At 32.6% G+C, this 20,077-nt stretch overlaps 2 protein-coding genes across 2 annotated transcripts; both read left to right on the top strand.

Annotated features, from left to right (window-relative positions):
* Nucleotides 1-355: 355 nt before the first annotated feature.
* Nucleotides 356-6,502, top strand: LOC130825635 (TOM1-like protein 1). The gene is made up of 4 exons (XM_057690956.1): nt 356-505; nt 1,056-1,673; nt 3,978-4,214; nt 5,770-6,502. Exons 2-4 carry the CDS (start codon nt 1,155-1,157, stop codon nt 6,190-6,192), a joined length of 1,179 nt encoding a protein of 392 aa, XP_057546939.1. The 5' UTR covers nt 356-505; nt 1,056-1,154; the 3' UTR covers nt 6,193-6,502.
* Nucleotides 6,503-12,278: 5,776 nt separating this feature from the next.
* LOC130825631 (probable arabinosyltransferase ARAD1) lies at nt 12,279-19,690 on the top strand. The gene is made up of 9 exons (XM_057690951.1): nt 12,279-12,938; nt 13,646-13,819; nt 16,064-16,221; nt 16,298-16,445; nt 17,242-17,357; nt 17,483-17,621; nt 18,990-19,100; nt 19,239-19,307; nt 19,416-19,690. Exons 1-9 carry the CDS (start codon nt 12,432-12,434, stop codon nt 19,542-19,544), a joined length of 1,551 nt encoding a protein of 516 aa, XP_057546934.1. The 5' UTR covers nt 12,279-12,431; the 3' UTR covers nt 19,545-19,690.
* The last annotated feature ends 387 nt before the right edge of the window (nt 19,691-20,077 follow it).

Genomic DNA, 20,077 nt, shown 5'->3' with positions numbered 1-20,077 from the left:
GTCTTGAATATATACTTTAAAAATTATATTTAATTTTCTATCTTGTAAAGTGGAAAAACTTAAAGTGGAAAAACTTAAAGTGGACAAATAAAAAGGAACGAAGGGAGAACACATTAGCCGACATATGTAAAATAAATTTGAACAATAATTAGTGTAAAAAATGTAATGTAACGAATATTTCAGAACGAAGAAATTATTATTCATGATTAATCAAAAATTGATATTATTATAAAATAACAAGAAAAAGTTATATTATTTCTCATAATAAAAATTAATGCACATAATTATTCCAAAAATTCAAGTTTTTGGCACCATGGATCCATGCTTATAAATTATAATATTCTTTTGGTTGAGTGAAAAATAATTCGAAGTCTAATATCTAAAGTAAGTCGTCGGAGGAACCTTCCATTTCATCCCAAGTCATCGTCTCCTTCAAATTCGCGGAATATTTTCTCCTCCGAAATCGCGGACCTCCTGTTCTTCTCTCTTCACCATCAATTTCAAGGTACTGTACTATTTTCTGCAAATTAACGATGTATTTTTACTTAAACTTAATTTGATCTGTTAGTCAATTTCTAGTCTTCAATTTCACCTCCTTAATCTTTTTCAATTTTACTAATTTTTGTCGGTGTTCAAGCACCTAATCATCTAGTCTTTTTTATTCCATTAATCTTTTGCGTGTTGGTTGATTTTTTCTTTGGCTGTTTGTAGTTTGTACCTAATCTCATTATTTCGATCATATGCTTTTTGGTTAAATATTTGATTTTTGATTTCTAGTTTTTTCAACTTTGTTAGGTTTTTGTATCATTTAAAGTATAATATTAGAATTTGGTAGCATTTTGTAATTTAAATAATTTAGTTTTAGTTCACTTCAAAAAAAAAAAAAAAAACAGTTTTGGTTTGGACGGAATTGAAAACCCTCGTTCATTAATCTTTGTTCATAGTTTCAATTTATTTCTCTTAGAATTTTTGTTGATTCAGAATTGTTTTGCGTTGAATTCAATTGAAATACATCCTGAGTTTCTATGTGTTTGTAATTGTTTTGCGCAATATAGGCGTGATTTGCGGTTTTGCTAGCTGCTGCTTGGAAAACAAGTGGTGGTTTATTGTTTTGGCTAGTTTTGCGAGTTGGTGTTGAATTAAGGGGTTTAAAGATGAGTGATAACTTGATGGATAAGGTGACTTCCTTGGGTGAGCGATTAAGGATAAGTGGGTCGGAAGTTGGCAAGAAAATGAGCGAGGGTGTGAGTTCGATGAGTTTCAAAATGAAGGAGTTCTTCCAGGGGCCGAATCAGACAGATAAAATTGTTGAGGAGGCGACTGCTGAGACCCTTGATGAACCGGATTGGGCTACCAATTTAGAGATATGTGACATGGTTAATCATGAGAGGATAAATAGTGTTGAGTTGATTCGGGGGATTAAGAAGCGGATTATGTTGAAGATTCCCAGGGTGCAGTACTTGGCTTTGCTGTTGCTTGAAACGATTGTGAAGAACTGTGAGAAGGCGTTTTCTGACGTTGCATCTGAGAGGGTTCTCGATGAGATGGTCAAGTTGATTGATGACCCGCAAACTGTTGTTATGAACAGGAATAAGGCACTTATGTTGATTGAATCATGGGGTGAATCCTCAAACGAGCTTAGATACTTGCCTGTTTTCGAAGAAACATACAAGGTATATCAATGTTTATATGCAGATTTTGAAATTTTATGTGTCTGTATTCTGCTTTCTGATAATTGAGAGTCGTTTCAACGTATGGATCATAATTCTAGACTTTGTAGTGAACAATTACTGAAATTGAATGTCTTACAGTTTACCAGTGTTTAGTTAGTGAGTTCTTGACCAAGACGAAAACATGACTGGAAAAGGATTCAAGAAATTCCCAGGTGATTGTAATTGACATCAATATGCTACCTACTGTTCATAATCAAGTATAAAATTCTTCCTTAAAAAATATGTAGTAGCAACCTTTTTGATAGGCTTGTTCTAGGGCCTGGGAGGAGAGGGGTTGGTCAGATGGCACTGCATGTCACTAACAAGTTGGCCCGTAGTCGGATGTTAATAGGGTTGGAATGGGTTAGGGTCGGGCTGGGCGGTAAAGTGTCAGGATGAACGGCTTATTACATTAGAAGGCTAGGGTAAATATAGCAATTTAGCCCCAAAAGGTTTATACCAATGTGCAAATTGACTCCAAAGGTTTTTAATGTAGCAAAATAGCCCCAAAAATTGCTACTTATACTGGAAAAATCCATACCAGAGCCGTTTGGAAATGCGACTTGAATCGCCGGTGGGGTGATCTGGTTTTCAGCAACGTTTTAGAAGTTAGTATCAATGTTCAATGTCAGATTTTTTAGGGTTGCCGCTCCTTTTCTCTTGCTTTTGCTCATCTCTTCCTCCATTGGAATTTTTAGGGGTTGCTGCTCCTTTTCTCTTCCTTCATCTGATTTTTTAGGGTTGCCTTCTCTTTTTTGGTTCCTTTTTCTTTTATGAGTGATCCATAGACTTTACAATAGTGGGCTTATTATTAGGACAAATTCTCAAATGAGATAGGCTCACGGTGAAACCATCTCTATTGTGCTGAATGTACATTTACAATCTCAAAGCGGTCACTTATAACCTTAAAGTGATGACTTACAACCTTAGTAGAGTCGTAAAGTGATCACTTAGATCACATACGATCTTAAAGGGATCAATCAAAAAAATGAATTAATTATATGGATGAGACAGTCTCATACAAGACGTGTTATGATCATTAATAGAGGTGATTTTAAATGGGCCAATTTGTTTTTAGCCCATTTTCATTTCTACTAGCAAAGTCTTTCTTTCTTTTCTTTTTTTTTTAAAAAAATTTCTTTATATATTTTTTTTATTTTTTTATGTTAAGTTGTAACAAAATATAATATAAGCTCTAAATTGTACCTACATTTCCTAACGTTTCAGAATCTCTATATTAATATTTCTTTGTTTCGTTCCGTTTCTCGCATCGCATCAAATTTCATTTGGGTTAACATAATCTCACGATTCTACGTTTCAAAAAAAGCAAACGATTCGGAGCGTAGTACTTGTTAGAATAATGTTGGTAGAATCTTAGATTTTAATTGGAATAAAATTTTGAGAGGTAGAATTATAACTTGATTCTACAATCTTCCACAATCTAACAATCAGATCCAACAATTTAGTCCCAATTATTATATTAATTTTTCTTACGTACATCTTTTATTGATTTCTTTCACATACACTCATATGTTTCAAATATTCCGTAATCATAATTTTTTTGAAAATGAATTTCTTCGTAGATATGGAGTTTTAAGCTAATTATTGAAAGGTTTTTTGTTTCATTCTTAAAAATGAAGTCAATGAAAGTTCAATTCAGAAATATAAACTATTGAAAAGATTAATTATGACCAGGTCCATTTGTTTTTTGTATTAATCAATGGAAAGCTGGCAACTTTTGGTATTAGATGTTGTATCTTTTATATTTCCTTTCTTCGGGCTGTGAAAATTGAGTCGCAAGAGTCAAGAGTTATGTTTTGCTTTATTATGTCTTGCTGTTCTCTTGTATGTCAGACTCAAACATTACAATTTAAACTTATGAACTTATCGTTTTCGGAAATTACTCATCTACATCTTTGTAATTTGTAATTTTTTTTCCAATGCTCTATGTTCTGGCTGTCATACAGTTAGAATCTATGCTCTCTGTATTTCTAAATTTTTGCACAATCCTATTACTTTATTGATTGGTCCTTGGTAGAGTTCTTCATTTCATTGTTAATGATTGTTTTTCCTGATCTCTTTTTTTTTTAGTAAAAGAATCTCATTCCAGCCGTTAGCTTGACAAGGAGAGTACACATATTTTTTGCATTCTGCCTGCAGAATGTAGCTAAAACATACCCAAAAACGAGATAATTAAATGATCAAATAATATTAGTTGGTTCCTTCCTCTTGTGCTTTCTAACATGTCATTCTTTCCTTGAAAAGAGCTTGAGGTCAAGAGGCATTAGGTTTCCTGGACGTGATGATGAGAGTTTGGCACCCATATTTACCCCTCCACGCTCTGTATCTGAAGCAGAATTGAATGCGAGTCTTGAACAGCGTGACATTCCTGTACAAAGGTTTTCTGCTGAAGGTACTAAAGAAGCATTTAATGTGGCACGCAATACTATTGAACTTCTTTCAACTGTTCTGTCATCTTCCCCACAACAAGATGTGCTGCAGGTATAAAAACATTTTTATTTCTGCTGTTATTGTCCTTGAAAAGGTCATGATTTTTGCATATTAGATGTTTATTTGAGATGGTGTTTATTCTAACTAAGAGTACTTTAGTACATGTGTGACTCTGGTTCATGTTTTAGAAGCATGACTGGCTTTGAAATGCTATTTGTATAGTTTATAGTGTAAGCCACTTCATGTGATTTACTCATGCTATATGATTGTTTACTTGCTCATTTTAATTTATTAAATTCACATATTCGCTTGCAACCTTGCTGGGTATTTTTCCATGTCATGCAAATTACTCAGCAGTAGAGAATAGGTGGCTATTTGTGTAATTGGTGGAGCTCCCCAAGATTATTTACCAGAACTTGCTCAAATAGTTAAGACTCAGTATTAAGCAACACTATTCTGTCCTACAGGTTTATTTGAGACAGTGTTTATCTGGATAAGAGTACTTGGTGCATGTGTCGCTCTATCTCATGGATTAGAAGCATGGTTGGCTTGACAAATGCTATGTGCATAGAGTGTATATAATGTTATAGGCCACTTCATGTCATTATGCTAAATGATTGTTACTCATTTCAGTTTATTAAATTAATAAATTTATTTGCATCCTTGCTGGGTATTATGCCATTTTCAAATTGTCATGCACATTATTCAGCAGTAAAGATTAGGTAGCTATTAATAATTACGTGTAGTTGGTCGAGCTCCCCAAGATTATTTAACAGTGCTTGATTGAATTGTTAGACTCAGAATTCAGCAACACTGTGCTGTCCTACAGGTTTGAGCTTCCTGATTAGCATTTGAGGATTATACTCATACTCTGATAACTGAGTGCATTATAATATCCAAATACCGTTCACATTAACTACATAGTAATCTTCACAATTAAACATATCCAATAGAAACAATGACCCCAAAGTATGACCTAACGTTTGCAATCAAGAAGTTCAGCACAGTGGAGTGACCAAAGTACAACCCAATCAAAATAATGTTTCCTTGATTGTTTTCTATACTTAATGTATCCCGTAGCAAATTGTTGCCTAGGCACTATAGGTTGCGCTTCCCGTTTCTATTCATGTCCCCAGTACCGAACTGAATTCCATTATGGGTAACAATGCTTTAGGTTTGGGAGTTGAATCACCATTTATCCATTCTCTGGCTATGCATTTGTAACAAACTTCCATGCGCTTAATTAAATTGAAAAGCAGTATTTTAACAGATGTTTGCTCTATATGGCCCATTTATAGTCCCCTCTCAGACTAGCTAAAGCTCTTCAAATTTGTGAAAGGAAATGATGCAGTAACTGCTCATACTTTCTAACGTAACGCTGACACATATGATTGCATTCCATTTCTTTACATTAATCTGAGTTCGGAATGGAATTCTTCTTTATATGCATAAAAGTTGAGCATAATGAGCTGCCTGTTTAATCCAAAGATAGTTTATGCGTCTCTTTCTATTGCTTCTGTGATTATGTGACAACTCACAAATTTGTCCTTCAGTTCATTTCTATGGTGATTTTCTACATTACAGATATATTTCTTTCTTTTGGCAGGATGATCTTACTACTACTCTGGTACATCAATGTCGTCAATCCCAGTCCACTGTTCAGAGAATTGTTGAGACTGCTGGTGATAACGAGGCCCTTCTTTTTGAGGCCTTAAATGTAAATGACGAGATACAGAAAGTTCTCGACAAATATGATGATATGAAGAAGCCCCCTTCTGTCCCACCAGCTCCTGAGCCAGCCATGATTCCCATTGCTGTTGAGCCCGAGGAATCACCACGTGCTGGGAAAGAAGATGCACTTGTAAGGAAACCAGCAGGATCCCGAGGCAATTCTCATGGAGGACAACACGATAATATGATGGATGATCTTGACGAGATGATCTTTGGCAAGAAATCCGGCACCACTTCGGAGGTTGGCATTGAGCCAACTAAACCGCAGTCCGCAAAAGACGACCTCATCTCCCTTTGAGGTTTACATGTATGTGATTGATGTTGTCTAGTGTTCTTTATTGGTGATTGATGTATGGACAGTGTTTGAGACAATAGGAACAAGTTTATAAATATGATGATATAATCTATGGCAATTGACAAGTTTTTTTTTAGTTTTTTTTTTTTTTTTTTTTTTTTTTTTTTTTTTTTTTTTCTGGCCGCTCCTCCTCCTCGGCAAGTAGATTGGGTTCCAGCAATCTTGGATGGGGGTTTTATTGTGGTTGGCTTTTGGAGCCAGCTACTACAACTATGTAATCTGAAGCGTTGATCAGTCTTTTAATCTTAATTGTCATTTTTTTAAGAAAAAATTATCTAGAATAATCCAATCTTTTTATAATTTTTCTACAATAATTCCACCTATTGATTACCATATTTCTTTGTCATTTGCTAAAAAAATTTTAAAAAAATGTTAAAATATTTGTAGAATTTTTTTTGGAAATTTTCAAAATTATTCTCAAACTTTGTATTGATTTTTAGTTTACTTTTTTGGTAAATTACCTATTATAGCAGGTTATCCGGTTGTCCGAGTTTACTCTAGCAAAATATCTCATAAAGTTGAGATTATTCATGGTTAATCAATATGTGATATTATTATAGGAAAATTATGAAAAGGTTGATTATTGTAGGTAATTTTTTTTAATTTAATTTAGCAAATGACAAAGAAATATGGAACTTTGACATGAATATAAAGTGGCTATTTCAGGAATACAAAAGAATATTTATAGAAAAAAAAGAAAAGAAAAGTTATTGTTATAGAAGAGAAAAATCGTTGTAAGCATAGATGATGAAGTTAGTTTTTGTATGGACTTAGTATACAACACTAAGCCTAAATTTAAGTTGAGTGGAAGTGAGAGTAATAAAAAGTGTGAACTTATGAATGAAATATTAAGGAATGGTGCAAATGAATGCAGTGAAAATTAAGTTTATTTTAGACTTGTATGTTCTCTTCTTTTGATCTGAATTTACTAAGGTCTGATCTAATCTAGTTTGATCTGGTCTGATTCAGTCAGATATGATCTGAATGTTTCTAATCTGATCTGATCTGAACTGGTCTAGTCCGGTCTGATCTGTTCTGGTCTGGTTTTATTTGATCTGAATTAATTATATATTATTATTACTATAATAATAATAATAATAATTGTTGTTGTTGTTTAATTAAAAAACTAATTAATTATATATTATTATATTTTAATTAATTAATTAATTAATTGTATTATTATTTTTATTATTATTAGAATTATAATTTATTTGTTCCTTTTTATTATTATTTAATTAATTAAGTAATATTATTATTATTATAATTATTATTTATGTATATATAACTATTTTTTAGTTAAGTAATTAAGTGATTAATTAATATTAATGTTAGTTAATTATTAATTAAATTAAACTAATTAATAATTTTATTATTTTTATTATTATTATTATTATTATTATTATTATTTAATTAAATAATTAATTAAATAATTTGGTTAATTAAGTAATTACTATACTATTATTATTATCATTATAACACATCAATAATAATAATAATAATAATAATAATAATAATAATAATAATAATAACAATAGGGTCCATTGAGCTCCTTCGTCTAGAACAAGACTTCTACACCCAAAGCCCGATTTGTCCTCTAGCTTGCTATATAGGACAAACTTAAGACCAAGCACAGACTCCTCCAAATAGGGTCCGCAAGTGATGACCTTTGCTCCATTTGTGGAGACCTCACCGAAAACGGTAGAGCATATATTCTTCAAGTGTACATTTAGCTCTAAATGTATTGATGGCCTTAACACCTGGCTAGGCACCCACATCCAGACAAGATCTTTGAATGATATTGCAAAGAAAAGATGGAAGGCTACTAGGCTCCAGAGGAAAGCTCTTATCTCATGCATATGTAGCCTATGCTATCATATATGGAAAGTCCGTAATGAAGGAGTATGACATCACTGTGTTCGACCAGTTCATCATGTACTACACCTAGTCAAACATGAAATCAAGCAGAGGATCTCAACTCTCTACCCCCACGAGGTCTCCTCCCTTAGTTGGCTAGGAGCTTAATTTACTAGCTTGAGTTATCTTGTATTTATCTTTCCTGGAGGGCTTCTCTCCCCCTTTGCATATGAAGAGTGAGGGGCGCAACCCTTTTTAGAAGATAGGTGCCCCTTTCATACTGATGCAATATACAAGGCGGGAGTAGTAACCCCTCTTCTTGTATTGTATTGTCTTTGTTTTTTGTGAAATGAAATTTGAATTTTTCAAATAATAATAATAATAATAATAATAATAATAATCTAATCTGATCTGGTCTGGTTTGGTCTGGTCTGATCTGATCTGAATAAATCTGATTTGATTTGATCTGATCTGATCTGATTTCAATAAGAATAAGTAATAAGTTCAAAACATAAGTTGAAGAGAACATGTTCTTATATTAGTTGATGTGAGCAGTTTGTTGTGACTTTTGGTTGACTTTTGACTTATTAAATACCAAAAATATGTTAGATTTTATTCGTGTATTAAGCCAAAATTAAATAGCTATTTGGAGTGTCTGCTAAATGGCTTCAGGTTAACGTTTTGGTTGACTTCTGACTTTAACGATTTTTGGTTACGCTTTTAGGTTGGTCAAAAAATTTTTTTAGAAAAAAGTATTTGGTATTTTGTTTTGTAGCTAAAATGATAAGGCAATTTACTTATTTTTATTATAACTTTTGGCTTATTAGGTCATTTTTTTCTAATAAACAACTGTAACTTCCGTTTTTTTTTTAAATAAATAAATAATAATAATAAATAAATTTTAGAAATTTAAAAATAATAATAAAAAAAAATAATTCCCCATTAACAAATAAGTTCTCACTTCTCCCTCTTAATTTTATAACTAACCTCATTTACCTATTATAAATTAAACCAATTACCCTTAATTCATTAACATTATTACTTACATTTTTTCTCCTACAAACTACTTCTTCCATCCTCCAATTACTTAAAATTTAATCAAGAAAAGACAAGATTTTGATATTAAAGATATGTAATCTCATCTCTTTATAATATTGTTCTACCAATTTCAATCCAAATTACACATTTTGTATTTGATAAAAAATAAAATAAAATATTTCTGATCTTAGTTTTCCGGCGATATGGCGGTCACCGGGATACCACAGGCGTGCAACGGTGGCCACCGGAGCCACCGCCGGCCGGCACCTTCTCCTTCTTCCTTCTCCTTTTCTCCTTCTCTCTCCTCTTCCCTCCCTCTTCTTTTTTTCTGCGTGATACAGTGGGTTTTTACCCATTTTATTTCTTTTTTATTTATTTATTCCTTCAACCTTATTATACTTATTATAAAATATTATTTATTTTCTTTTCTTTTAATTTTATTATGTTAACTTTTATCCTTTTCTTTTAAAAGTCATTTATAATACTCTTAATATTTATAACTAAATTTTGAAACTACCTTTTTGAATAAATTTTTATTAAAAAAAAAAGAGTCTTTGAATTTATTTATTTTCGATGGGTTGATCGGGATGTTATATTGAGATATATTATTTTCTCGTGTAGACAGCGGATTCGTAGACAGAGATTATTAGGAGCGTACGTTGTCTAGGATCGCGTGACAAGGTAATTCTCTATGTCCATCTAATTTGGACTATCTCGTTAGTATTATGTGCTAAGTGATAATTAACGTGTTTAAATAGAATGCATGATTTTATATGACATTATTTTTTATGATATTATGTTTTATATATTCTGAAATTATATCTACTATTATTTTTGTTAAACTTGAATTTATAATTACTATTTTGATAAAATTTATATTATTATTTTGATAAGAAAATTAGATACGGTTTAATTTGAAAGGGAAATACTTATAATATTATTATTTTGATGAAAGTTATATTATTATTTTAATGATGTTTTTAAATGCGATTAAATTTGGGAGAAAAATATTATGATATTAATATTGCAATTGAATATTCTTGAGATATATTTTTTTGGGAAAACCTATGATCATAAAATAAAATGTATAATGTATGTTTGATTATATGTTTGCGTGCACGCGACTAATTATTAAAATATATTAAATCACGTAAAGTGTAACACGAGAGAAATGAAGCTCTTATATTTATTGTGATCCAAGTATAAGGGTGATGAACAGGTTGTCCTGTTTGGTTAGTATAGTTGCCGACAGGTATTATTATTTCTGATACTTAATACGATGTTTGGTCTTCCTTCTATTTGTTGTAATCCAAATAGAAGGGGTGTGCACACTAGGGTTCCCTGAGACTACTCTGCTGGCCTTGAATTATTTGGGGTAACGACCTCTTGATGAAGTAGGTATAGGGGGTAAATCCTCGGCCTACTGGCGTTCTCGTTCCCTCAAATAAAAAATTGATTATGTGTTTGTCATTATTAAATATAAAATTAATATATTGGTTTATGTGATATTATATATATTGTTTTCTCAAATTGTTTTTCTTTTAAACTCAGCTATATGTATATATTTTTTTTAAATTATTTTCAACTCAAATTATGTTTTATTTTCTTAACTATTTTCATACTTAATCGTTTTACGGGATGGAGTTGGAATTACTTGATTTCCTGATTTTGGAAGTTTTTCCCTTGTTTTTCTTGCATTCTTATGTTGCAGGTTATTGGTTGCGTGGGAATCGTGGAGTGAGGGTCACCTAGAAACATAGCTTTTATTGAAGTCGTATTTCAGTTTAAATTTTATCTTTAGTTGTTTAAATTTTATATGGACACAAATTACGTTTCAGTCTTTTCTTATGTTGTAAGACCCTTTGTTGGATTTAAAGTTATTCAGTTATTTCTTAGTCGTTAAGCCTTACATTTATTTTATTAGAAATAGATGTGGCGGTAACACTCCCATGACTAGGTTTTGGCTCATTTTTTTCATTAAAGGTGTTTTCAAAAGTCCAACCTATTCTGAGAGTGTTACAACAACCAACAATGAATATCTAGCTAGCTTAATAGCTAAAGAAAACAAGCAAAACCCTCAGCCGACTAAACAAGTCAAAAGTCAAAAATTAATAAGTATTTGTCATACACCCCACCATGAGTATTTTTTGTTAGACTTTTAACCTAAGCTCTCTTTATTAATTAACCAACCACCTACATCTAATTGTTACTAAACATCTCCATAACAATTTGCTTAGCTTAAACCAACCAATACTTACAACCAACGAGTTACCTGACCAATTATGCATATATCATATACTCTAATATCTTTTGTTGCTTTGGTTTATTTTACATCAAAACTATTTTTGAATAATGACTTACCACTTTCTTTAAATCTTATCTATATATTTTAATTATTTTAAATTTTATCCACATAACTCTATTTTTCTTTTTATTTATTATCAAATATCTATATTTTTCTAAAAAACAATCTATTATTTCTTTCATGGTAATTGAATGGGATAGAGTAAGCGAGTAACACTAGTTCTTGTTTCACAAATTCTTATATGGGAGTTAGAGACGATTATGGTAGTAAGACACGCTTTATTCATGAACTAGTATAGACGTTCGTGCAATGCACAAAGTTGTTAAAATAAAAGTATATATAAATACAAATGTTAAATAAAGATGCAATTACATGTTAATATAGTTTTTTTAATGAAAAAAACTCGGTTGTTAATATAAGTATTATATAAAGTTCTCAAACTTTTTAAAACAAATATGGATAATTATTCAACAACGTTATCATAATGATTCTTTGTCATTCTCAAAATAAATTTCGATTATCATGTATCTTTTATCTCTTGATGAAATATTTTAGAAAATTATAATAAAAATACTTTATTAATTAGCAAATACTTCAACATAAAAATGTATATATATTTTCTAAGAAATTTTAATTAGAAATCTTATGTAGTTTTTAAATTCAAAAATATAATATTTTAAGAAAATTTAAATGAGCTTATCTAATTGTAATATACTACCGATAATTTAATTTTGATTAAGATTATTGTATATGACAAATCACTATAAAAATAAGGGTGAAATTTTACAATTTATTATTAAATTGTATGATTAGAAACCGTCTCATCGAGACACATTTTGTTTTGTGCAACTCTTTTTGTTTTCCTCCTTGATACCGCTTTCCTTTTTCTACAGTTTTTGCAGTTCATTCCCCTCCTTGATCTCAAAGCCTCGAACTCCCAGTCTCACTCTTCACTGTGGTCACTTTCTCTCTTCTAACCTCAACAATGGCAGGAAAATACCTGCACTCTTCTTCATCTTCACGGGAGAGATCACTTTACACTTCCCCAGTTATCATCATCTTCATTCTCTCACTAATCACTTTTTTGTTCATCATCTTTTTTTTCTCTTCTTCTTCTTTACCTTCTTTTCTTACTCCCAATACTTCCTTATCAATTCCAAATCCTAACCCTAATTTCGAGTTTTCGTTTGTTGCATCTCTAGAGGATTTCCTCATCAACAAGCTCCCTAAAATTCATTCCAAAGATGATACTGTGTATGGCACCGACGGTGAAGCAATCAGAAAGCTGGATGATTCAATTTGGGAAAAAGAGGATGAGCGAGTTTATGAGGAGGATTCATTTTATCCTGCTGTTTCGTTGCCGATTAGGGTTTATGTGTATGAAATGCCGTCGAAATTCACTTTTGATTTGTTGTGGTTGTTTCGTAATACTTATAAGGATACCTCTAATTTGACCTCTAATGGTAGCCCTGTCCATCGCCTTATTGAACAGGTGATTTCTTGCTTTATTTGTGTGTATATTGTCTGATATTTTTTTGGCTTTCATTTAATGTCTTTTTTGATTTAAGTTTACTGTTTCCTTAGGTTGCTCTTGTTGCTATATGTTTAAGCATTGATGTGTTTGGCATTGGAAATTGTTGGTCTGAAATTTTGAGCAATTAGAGTAGGGATTTGAGGAACTTTTGATTAATAGTTAAGATTTATTGATTTGCAAATGAATATTAAGACCAGTCAACTATAAACCGCTAAACCTGTACAGGGTGTTTGGTTATTGGTACTGAATGATAGGCGATAGGAATAAATTTTAGTTTAGTTTTGGACAAAATGTGATGTCATTCCCATGGTAATGGTACTCTTAATCTCGGGACTTATGTTTTCGTTTATTATTTTTCCCATTACCGATATCACCTTTTCAAGTGGTGAATTGGTAATGAATGGGAATGAATTTTGGGAAAAAAAATAATTTGATTGGAGTAGAACAAAAATGGTCAACCTTTGTCTAGTTGTTTTTTCTAGCTTAATTAGCCTGAAATTTCATCACCATTCCCACCATTTAATACAAACAACCAAATGGGATGTTACATCTTTTTTCATGCAATGTTATGTTGAAAATTTAAATGTGTAGGGAGCTACAGAAAGTAGTGGTGTAGACGATATTCCATCATAGACTTCATAACTGAGCTAGCTGACATTTTGCAGCATTCTATTGACTATTGGATTTGGGCTGATCTCATTGCTCCACAATCAGAAAGACTGTTAAAGAATGTCATACGGGTTCACAAGCAAGACGAGGCTGATTTATTTTATATCCCATTCTTCACTACCATCAGCTACTTCTTGATGGAAAAACAACAGTGCAAGGCACTTTACAGGGTGTGAGTGCTTCTCTGATACTTATTTCTGCTTGTTCTATGCATTTCTTTCTTTGCTTGAGCTAGTCTAAAGCCTTATATTGTTGTCTAGCTTATGAGGTGTAGTTTTTTGTTGTGTGTGTGTGTATATATATATGCATTTCTTTCTTTGCTTGCTGCTTTAAAATTGTTGAATACATGTTACGGACAAATTACTGATCTCTGGTACAGTTGATTAGAGAGTGAAAAGTGAAAACCACTTGGTATGTAAGGTTTTTTAATCAATCATTGTATCGATGGGATTCGAGTTCTTAATTTGGAGCCGTTTTCACTCCTCCAAATAAACTTCTAATTCATGTTTATCTGGAGGTGATTGAGATCTTAGTGAACGATTCGATGTTAGGCTCTTGATTTCCTATATTTGTTTTAGTGTGCCTTTAATTTAAACTTTCAAGCCTAAAGTGTACACTTAGTCTAATTTTGGTTCTTATTAATGCTTCACTTGCATGAAATTATTTGTACACATAATTCCATAATTTTGTCATTTATTTTTATTTATATGAAATCGTAGATATTTGCTATCAATGGTCATTCAAACATCTTTGTTACGTAAAAAAGCTCTATTATTAGTTGAGGTTGCGCATATACATGTCAAATTTTGACCTAAAATCCGATTAGAAATCAATTGGTCATAATCCGAAAATTTCAATTTGTGACCTGAAAATAACTACCTAAAAATATTGGAAAAAATTAGGTTAAACTCGATCGAATTATAAACCCGATCGTTTTGACACGTTTTCTTAATTTTGTGACCTTTTCTATTCCATGCCATCATTTTTATTACAGATCCACTAAGTTTTACTTAATTTTTGATTGTGAGTCAACATTTTTTTATTGTAGACTCAAAATCGATATTTTATTTTTACATATATATAAATATTCACAAATTGTTGTGAGAGACGGTGTCTCAAAGAAATCGTCTATAATTGGGCCAGCCCATTATATTAAAAAAAACAGAAAATGTAGTGTAATTGTACGTTTACTCGGTAGGGTTTAAGACATCAAGTCGACATTTAGGATACGTGAAGTAGGGGTTCACAGTATGTCAAGTAGGTGTCTTTAGCATATTAAAGTTATCAAGTAGGTGTTTTTAATCACATGATTCTTGTAAAACTCAACACCTACTTGGTATACTTCAAAACACCTATTTGACATAACTCAAATAACGACTTGACTTACCTCATTACCTACTTTACATACACAAACCCATACTTAATATACCCTCAAACACCTACTTGACAACTCCAAATACCTGCTTGGTATACCCAAATACCTACTTGGTATATCTCAAATCCTTACTTGACATACCTAAAACACTTACCGGGTATACTCTAAATATCTAATTGGTATATCCCAAATACCTACTTGGTATACCTCAAACACCTATTTGACAACCCCAAATACCTACTTGGTAGACCCAAATCCTTGCTAAGTATACCTCAAACCCCTAGTTGATATACCTCAAACCCTTACTTGACAACCCCAAATACCTATTGGTATACATCAAAATTCCTACTTAATATACCCCAAATATCTATTTCATATATATCAAACCCCTACTTGGTATACCCTAAATCCCTGCCATAGTGATGTTTAAAATATAATTAATTAGCTTTTTTTTTTATGTAATCAATTTTGTGAGTTGGGCATCATGCGAGCCGTCTCTCAGGAGAGTTAGTGGTAAATATTTTATGTAAAAACAATGATAGGTATAGTTGCTCACATCCTACCCCTCAAAGTTTGTAGGCGGGGGAGCCTCTTGACATTTGGATTATGGCATGTTGATGTTCTTGTCATGTATTTTTAGAATACAACCTTTTCCTCCGTCCAGGTTTTATCCTTTAAGATATATGAGATACGTGCAAAACCCCAAACACACCCATCTTAGTATGACTAACCAATGTATGTGCTGGAATTGTCCTTTATAGTGTACCTAAAGGTTAGGAACACATGTTAATTTTCTAGACGATCAGCTAGAGTATCACCGTTGGTGATGATTTTGATCACCAATAATTGCTTTCTGTGATTTGTTCATCCATCCATAACTAAAAAATCATCTCCAATTCCAACAAACCCCCTTAAATTTGATCATCCATCTTGCTTGGACTTTTTTGATTCATAATGCACTTGCATTTCTCACCAACTTCACATTTATTGATGCACTTGCACTGCTGGTCAAATAATTGTGTGTTGTACTGAGATGCAGGAAGTTTTAAAGTGGGTGACTGATCAGCCAGCATGGAAGCGTTCTGGGGGAAGAGACCACATACTTCCTGTTCACCATCCTTGGTCATTTAAAACAGTTCGTAGGTTTCTAAAAACTGCAATTTGGCTATTACCTGACATGGACTCCACAGGAAACTGGTACGTGGTCGTTCTTGTGATTGTAGTCCCACTTAAGTTGTTATTGTAGCTGATGTGGATTATGTTTTGAGTTCAGGTATAAGCCTGGGCAGGTTTATCTTGAGAAAGATCTGATTCTTCCATATGTTCCAAATTTGGATTTTTGCGATGCTCACTGTCTACGGGAACACGAGTCCATGAGAAGCACTTTGCTATTTTTTCGTGGGAGGCTTAAAAGAAATGCTGTAAGAAGCTTTCCACAGTAAAGCATTATTTCATTTGGAATCATAACAAATTAGTCTGTGCTGTTTTATGGGAGTTTAAATAAATGGACATATCCTTATTCCATTTTGGGGTTTTAATAATGAATGTTTACTTTCTTATCAAGTTGTATGAACTTTTTTTCATTTCCTATTTTTCATACTTTTTCTTACATTGGTTCCCGCTTTAATATCTAGTTGATTTTCAAAGAGGATCTTTGTGAAGTTGAATATTCCCTATAATATTTGGGCAAGATTCAATTTTTTATGCATGTCAAACGAACTTAAATATTGTAAAATTTGTAACTATGCATTTTTCATGACATTGATGTAGTACATAGATTAGACTTTAGTATTGTTAATCAATATCATGCGTAGTGCAAATTCTCGGATCGGCAGGGTAACAGTTGCAAAATGGCCTTTGTGGTCAATCCAGATTGTTTCATGGTTGTCTCAGCCTATATGTCAACCACAGTAAGCTCAAAAACATTTATAATACAATCACAATACGTAAATACCAGCAATATTTTTTGTTATAATACCTTTTTGTATATTTTAATTGGGATCATGGAAAAGTTGGTATTTAAGTTTCTTGTGAATATCTGATTACGTAAAAATCCTGACGAGGATTGCTGGAAATAAGTTTTAGAACGATCCAACAATGCCTAAAACTTAATCCCAACAATAGGGAGTTGGAATTAAGTTAAACGAGGAAAAAAATTTTTTTCTGGAACTTGGATATGTCTTGCACAGTATGCTAAGCTGCTGCGCTTCTCCTCAGGGAGGAAAGATTCGATCAAAACTTGTTGCTGAGTTGTCTGGTGCTGAAGGCGTGTCTATTGAGGAAGGAACAGCGGGAGAGGCTGGCAAGGTTGCAGCCCAAAATGGAATGCGCAAGTGAGATACATGAACTTTACCTAGATAATTCATCAAAGCTTTGTTGATTTTCCTGTTGTCTTCTGTTTCTGTGAACAATTGAAACATTTTGGATGCAGCTGAATAGTCTTTTTTCACCCTGTCAGGTCTATCTTTTGCCTTAACCCTGCTGGTGACACTCCATCATCTGCTAGATTGTTCGATGCTATAGTCAGTGGCTGCATCCCTGTTATAGTCAGTGATGAACTGGAGCTTCCATTTGAAGGAATCATTGACTACAAGAAGGTATGAACACGACGATGCCTTGTAAGATATTTTCTAGATATATTAGTGTTTCATGTCGCGATATGCACCAGGTTGTTCAGCTTAAAATGTTTTATATAGATATATGTTTTATGTATATGCTTAGGTTAAAATGTTTTTTATTACATGAGGCATTTTGCAGAGAGCAGCATTCTAGATATAGAATGGAAGAGCTCATATTCAACTTTGACTCTTCTAATGTTTTCTTTTTCTCGAAGCACGTCTTAAGTGGTTTTAAACATCTTAAACTGCCAATTACCATTTCTGCTTTATCAAAAACTTTCAACATACCTCCGCCTCGTAATCTCTATTTTATTCCTACTAACCTCAGTGTCTAGTGTCTTCCTCCTTTTGTATTGAAATATGAACGGTTATAGCTACATCCTACATACCCTTTATTTTAATCCAAGGCTTTGTTGTATAGCTTAATTGCTATAGCCTGCCTAATGATACAACTTTGTACGGCTTTCATATACCAAGCCTCGAGAGATAAGGGGGAGATATAAAAGAGAAGTGGCAAATTCAAAGTTTATTTGAAAGATCTAAGATTGTTTATTTTCCTTTCTTTCCCTTTGAATCCGTGCTGTAAGATCAAAGTAGCCTCAATGGGTGATGATTGGAATAAGCCGATAGTAGACTGAAGTTTGATGGATTGGGGGGGGGGGGGGGTGTAGTTAAGTCGTTGTCCAAATTAGCTGAGAGCTGGTTGGTTTTTACTAGGTTAGATACCCACAAAACTCATTAATTCTTTTGTTTCTCGGCTGTCCAGTTACTTGTCGTTTCTAAACTTTGAAGTTTCTTTTCTTTAGTCTTATTTTTTTAAATGGATTATTTATGGATAGATTTACTTTGATCAAAGCAAAGTAGTTTGTAGAAATGAGTTGTAGATTTTCTAGAAAATAATATAGGATTAATAGATAAGAGTTCCGAAACGGGTCAACAAAGTTGAGGTATAAGAAGCTTTGAAATAAATGAATCAAAAGTCCTATTGAGGCTTGGAAATGATTAGGGCATATGGGATTGAATTAGTTAACTAAATTATCTAACAAGATTTTTACAACAAACAAGTTGCTAAAAGACTACAAGATAAGCACCATAGTTTTTATCTACAAAACAAAAGGGATCGCAAGATTAAATGATTTCTTATTTGTAAATTGGTATTATCTATGGCCACATATTATCTTTGTTATTAACGATCTCTTATGTTGATTATTGTTTTAGCTTATGTAACTGGCCGCGTATTGTTGGGATTACGATTTTCGGCGTTGATGTTTTACCAAGTTGTTTATGTCAGTCTGCCACTTGTAGTTGTCAAATGTGTTAAGATTTTCATTGTTGCTGTTCATGCAGATGGCTGTTTTCGTCTCATCAACTGATGCCTCGAGACCCAGTTGGCTTTTATCACACCTTAAAGGTTTTAGTCCTTCAGAAATTAAAGATAAACAAAAATTCTTGGCCAAGGTTTGTGAATTTTTTCTTATGGTTTTCCAAATCTTTTCATGTTTCGATGTAAAGATCTTCCGGTTCAATTTGTTATCATTCTGGAAGCTAAATTGTGTTACAGATTTTCTTATGAATGTGATTGTTCAAAATTTTCAGTACTCGAGGCATTTCCTTTATTCAAGTCCAGCTCAGCCTTTGGGTCCCGAGGACTTAACATGGAGAATGGTATGCAAATCTGACTGTTCCCTTTGTGTTGTACTTTGAACTCTAGCACGCTTACAAAATCGTCTATTAGACATTAGAAACTCTGCTGACTTTAGAAACATGCCACAGATTGCTGGTAAGCTGGTAAATATCAAACTACATATACGAAGATCACAACGCATAGTTGAGGGATCAAGAAGCATATGCACGTGTGAGTGCAGGCGTTCAAATTCGAGCATTCCTGGTTCCTTGTCATGATAGAACGTCAATTTCTATTAACCCTCGGTGTTATTTTTTCTTCTAGTTCATTAGTTCATCGCTATTACTTCTGTTTTAAGCCTGTAATTCGTCATTTTTGTCAAAGAATAGTTTATGAAACACTTTATATATGAACATTTTTTCCATCTTTTCTTAGTTTCTGCAGTTGCTACCAAATCCAGTAATCCACAAGTGTTCCAGTCCAACAAAGGTCCATGAAGAATGTGTTGCAAGTTATACCGAAGGTTTTTTGCAGTCGATTAAGGAATATATATGAATTGGTCAAAGTTCTTGTGGTTATTCGTGTTTGGTAAATGCCTATTGTGTCGGCTTTTTGATTAGTGTTTTTTTAGCTTTTGATTTTTGCCGTGTTGGTTGGTCAAAATGTTTAGTGAATGAATTTTTTTGCTAGTTGAAAAGTTGAAGATAAAAATGGAAACAGCTGCTCTAGTAAATTTTACCTTGCTATTAGCTTGTTGGGTTATTGATAAGTAGTATTTTATTTTACTGAATATCTTTTTAAACAGCTGATT

This window comes from Amaranthus tricolor, chromosome 10 (assembly GCF_026212465.1).
Source record: "Amaranthus tricolor cultivar Red isolate AtriRed21 chromosome 10, ASM2621246v1, whole genome shotgun sequence".
Lineage (NCBI taxonomy): Eukaryota > Viridiplantae > Streptophyta > Magnoliopsida > Caryophyllales > Amaranthaceae > Amaranthus > Amaranthus tricolor.
Note: the sequence above shows the minus strand (reverse complement) of the source record. Positions and strands in the feature narration are given on the sequence as shown.

Excerpts from the sequence above, each read along its gene's own strand:
- LOC130825635 (XM_057690956.1), top strand. The coding sequence starts at position 1,155 with ATGAGTGATAACTTGATGGATAAGGTGACTTCCTTGGGTGAGCGATTA. Across the intron at positions 1,674-3,977 it reads TTTTCGAAGAAACATACAAG|AGCTTGAGGTCAAGAGGCAT; the intron begins GTATATCAATGT and ends TTCCTTGAAAAG. Across the intron at positions 4,215-5,769 it reads CACAACAAGATGTGCTGCAG|GATGATCTTACTACTACTCT; the intron begins GTATAAAAACAT and ends TTCTTTTGGCAG.
- LOC130825631 (XM_057690951.1), top strand. The coding sequence starts at position 12,432 with ATGGCAGGAAAATACCTGCACTCTTCTTCATCTTCACGGGAGAGATCA. Across the intron at positions 12,939-13,645 it reads TCCATCGCCTTATTGAACAG|CATTCTATTGACTATTGGAT; the intron begins GTGATTTCTTGC and ends GACATTTTGCAG. Across the intron at positions 17,358-17,482 it reads GCCCAAAATGGAATGCGCAA|GTCTATCTTTTGCCTTAACC; the intron begins GTGAGATACATG and ends TCACCCTGTCAG.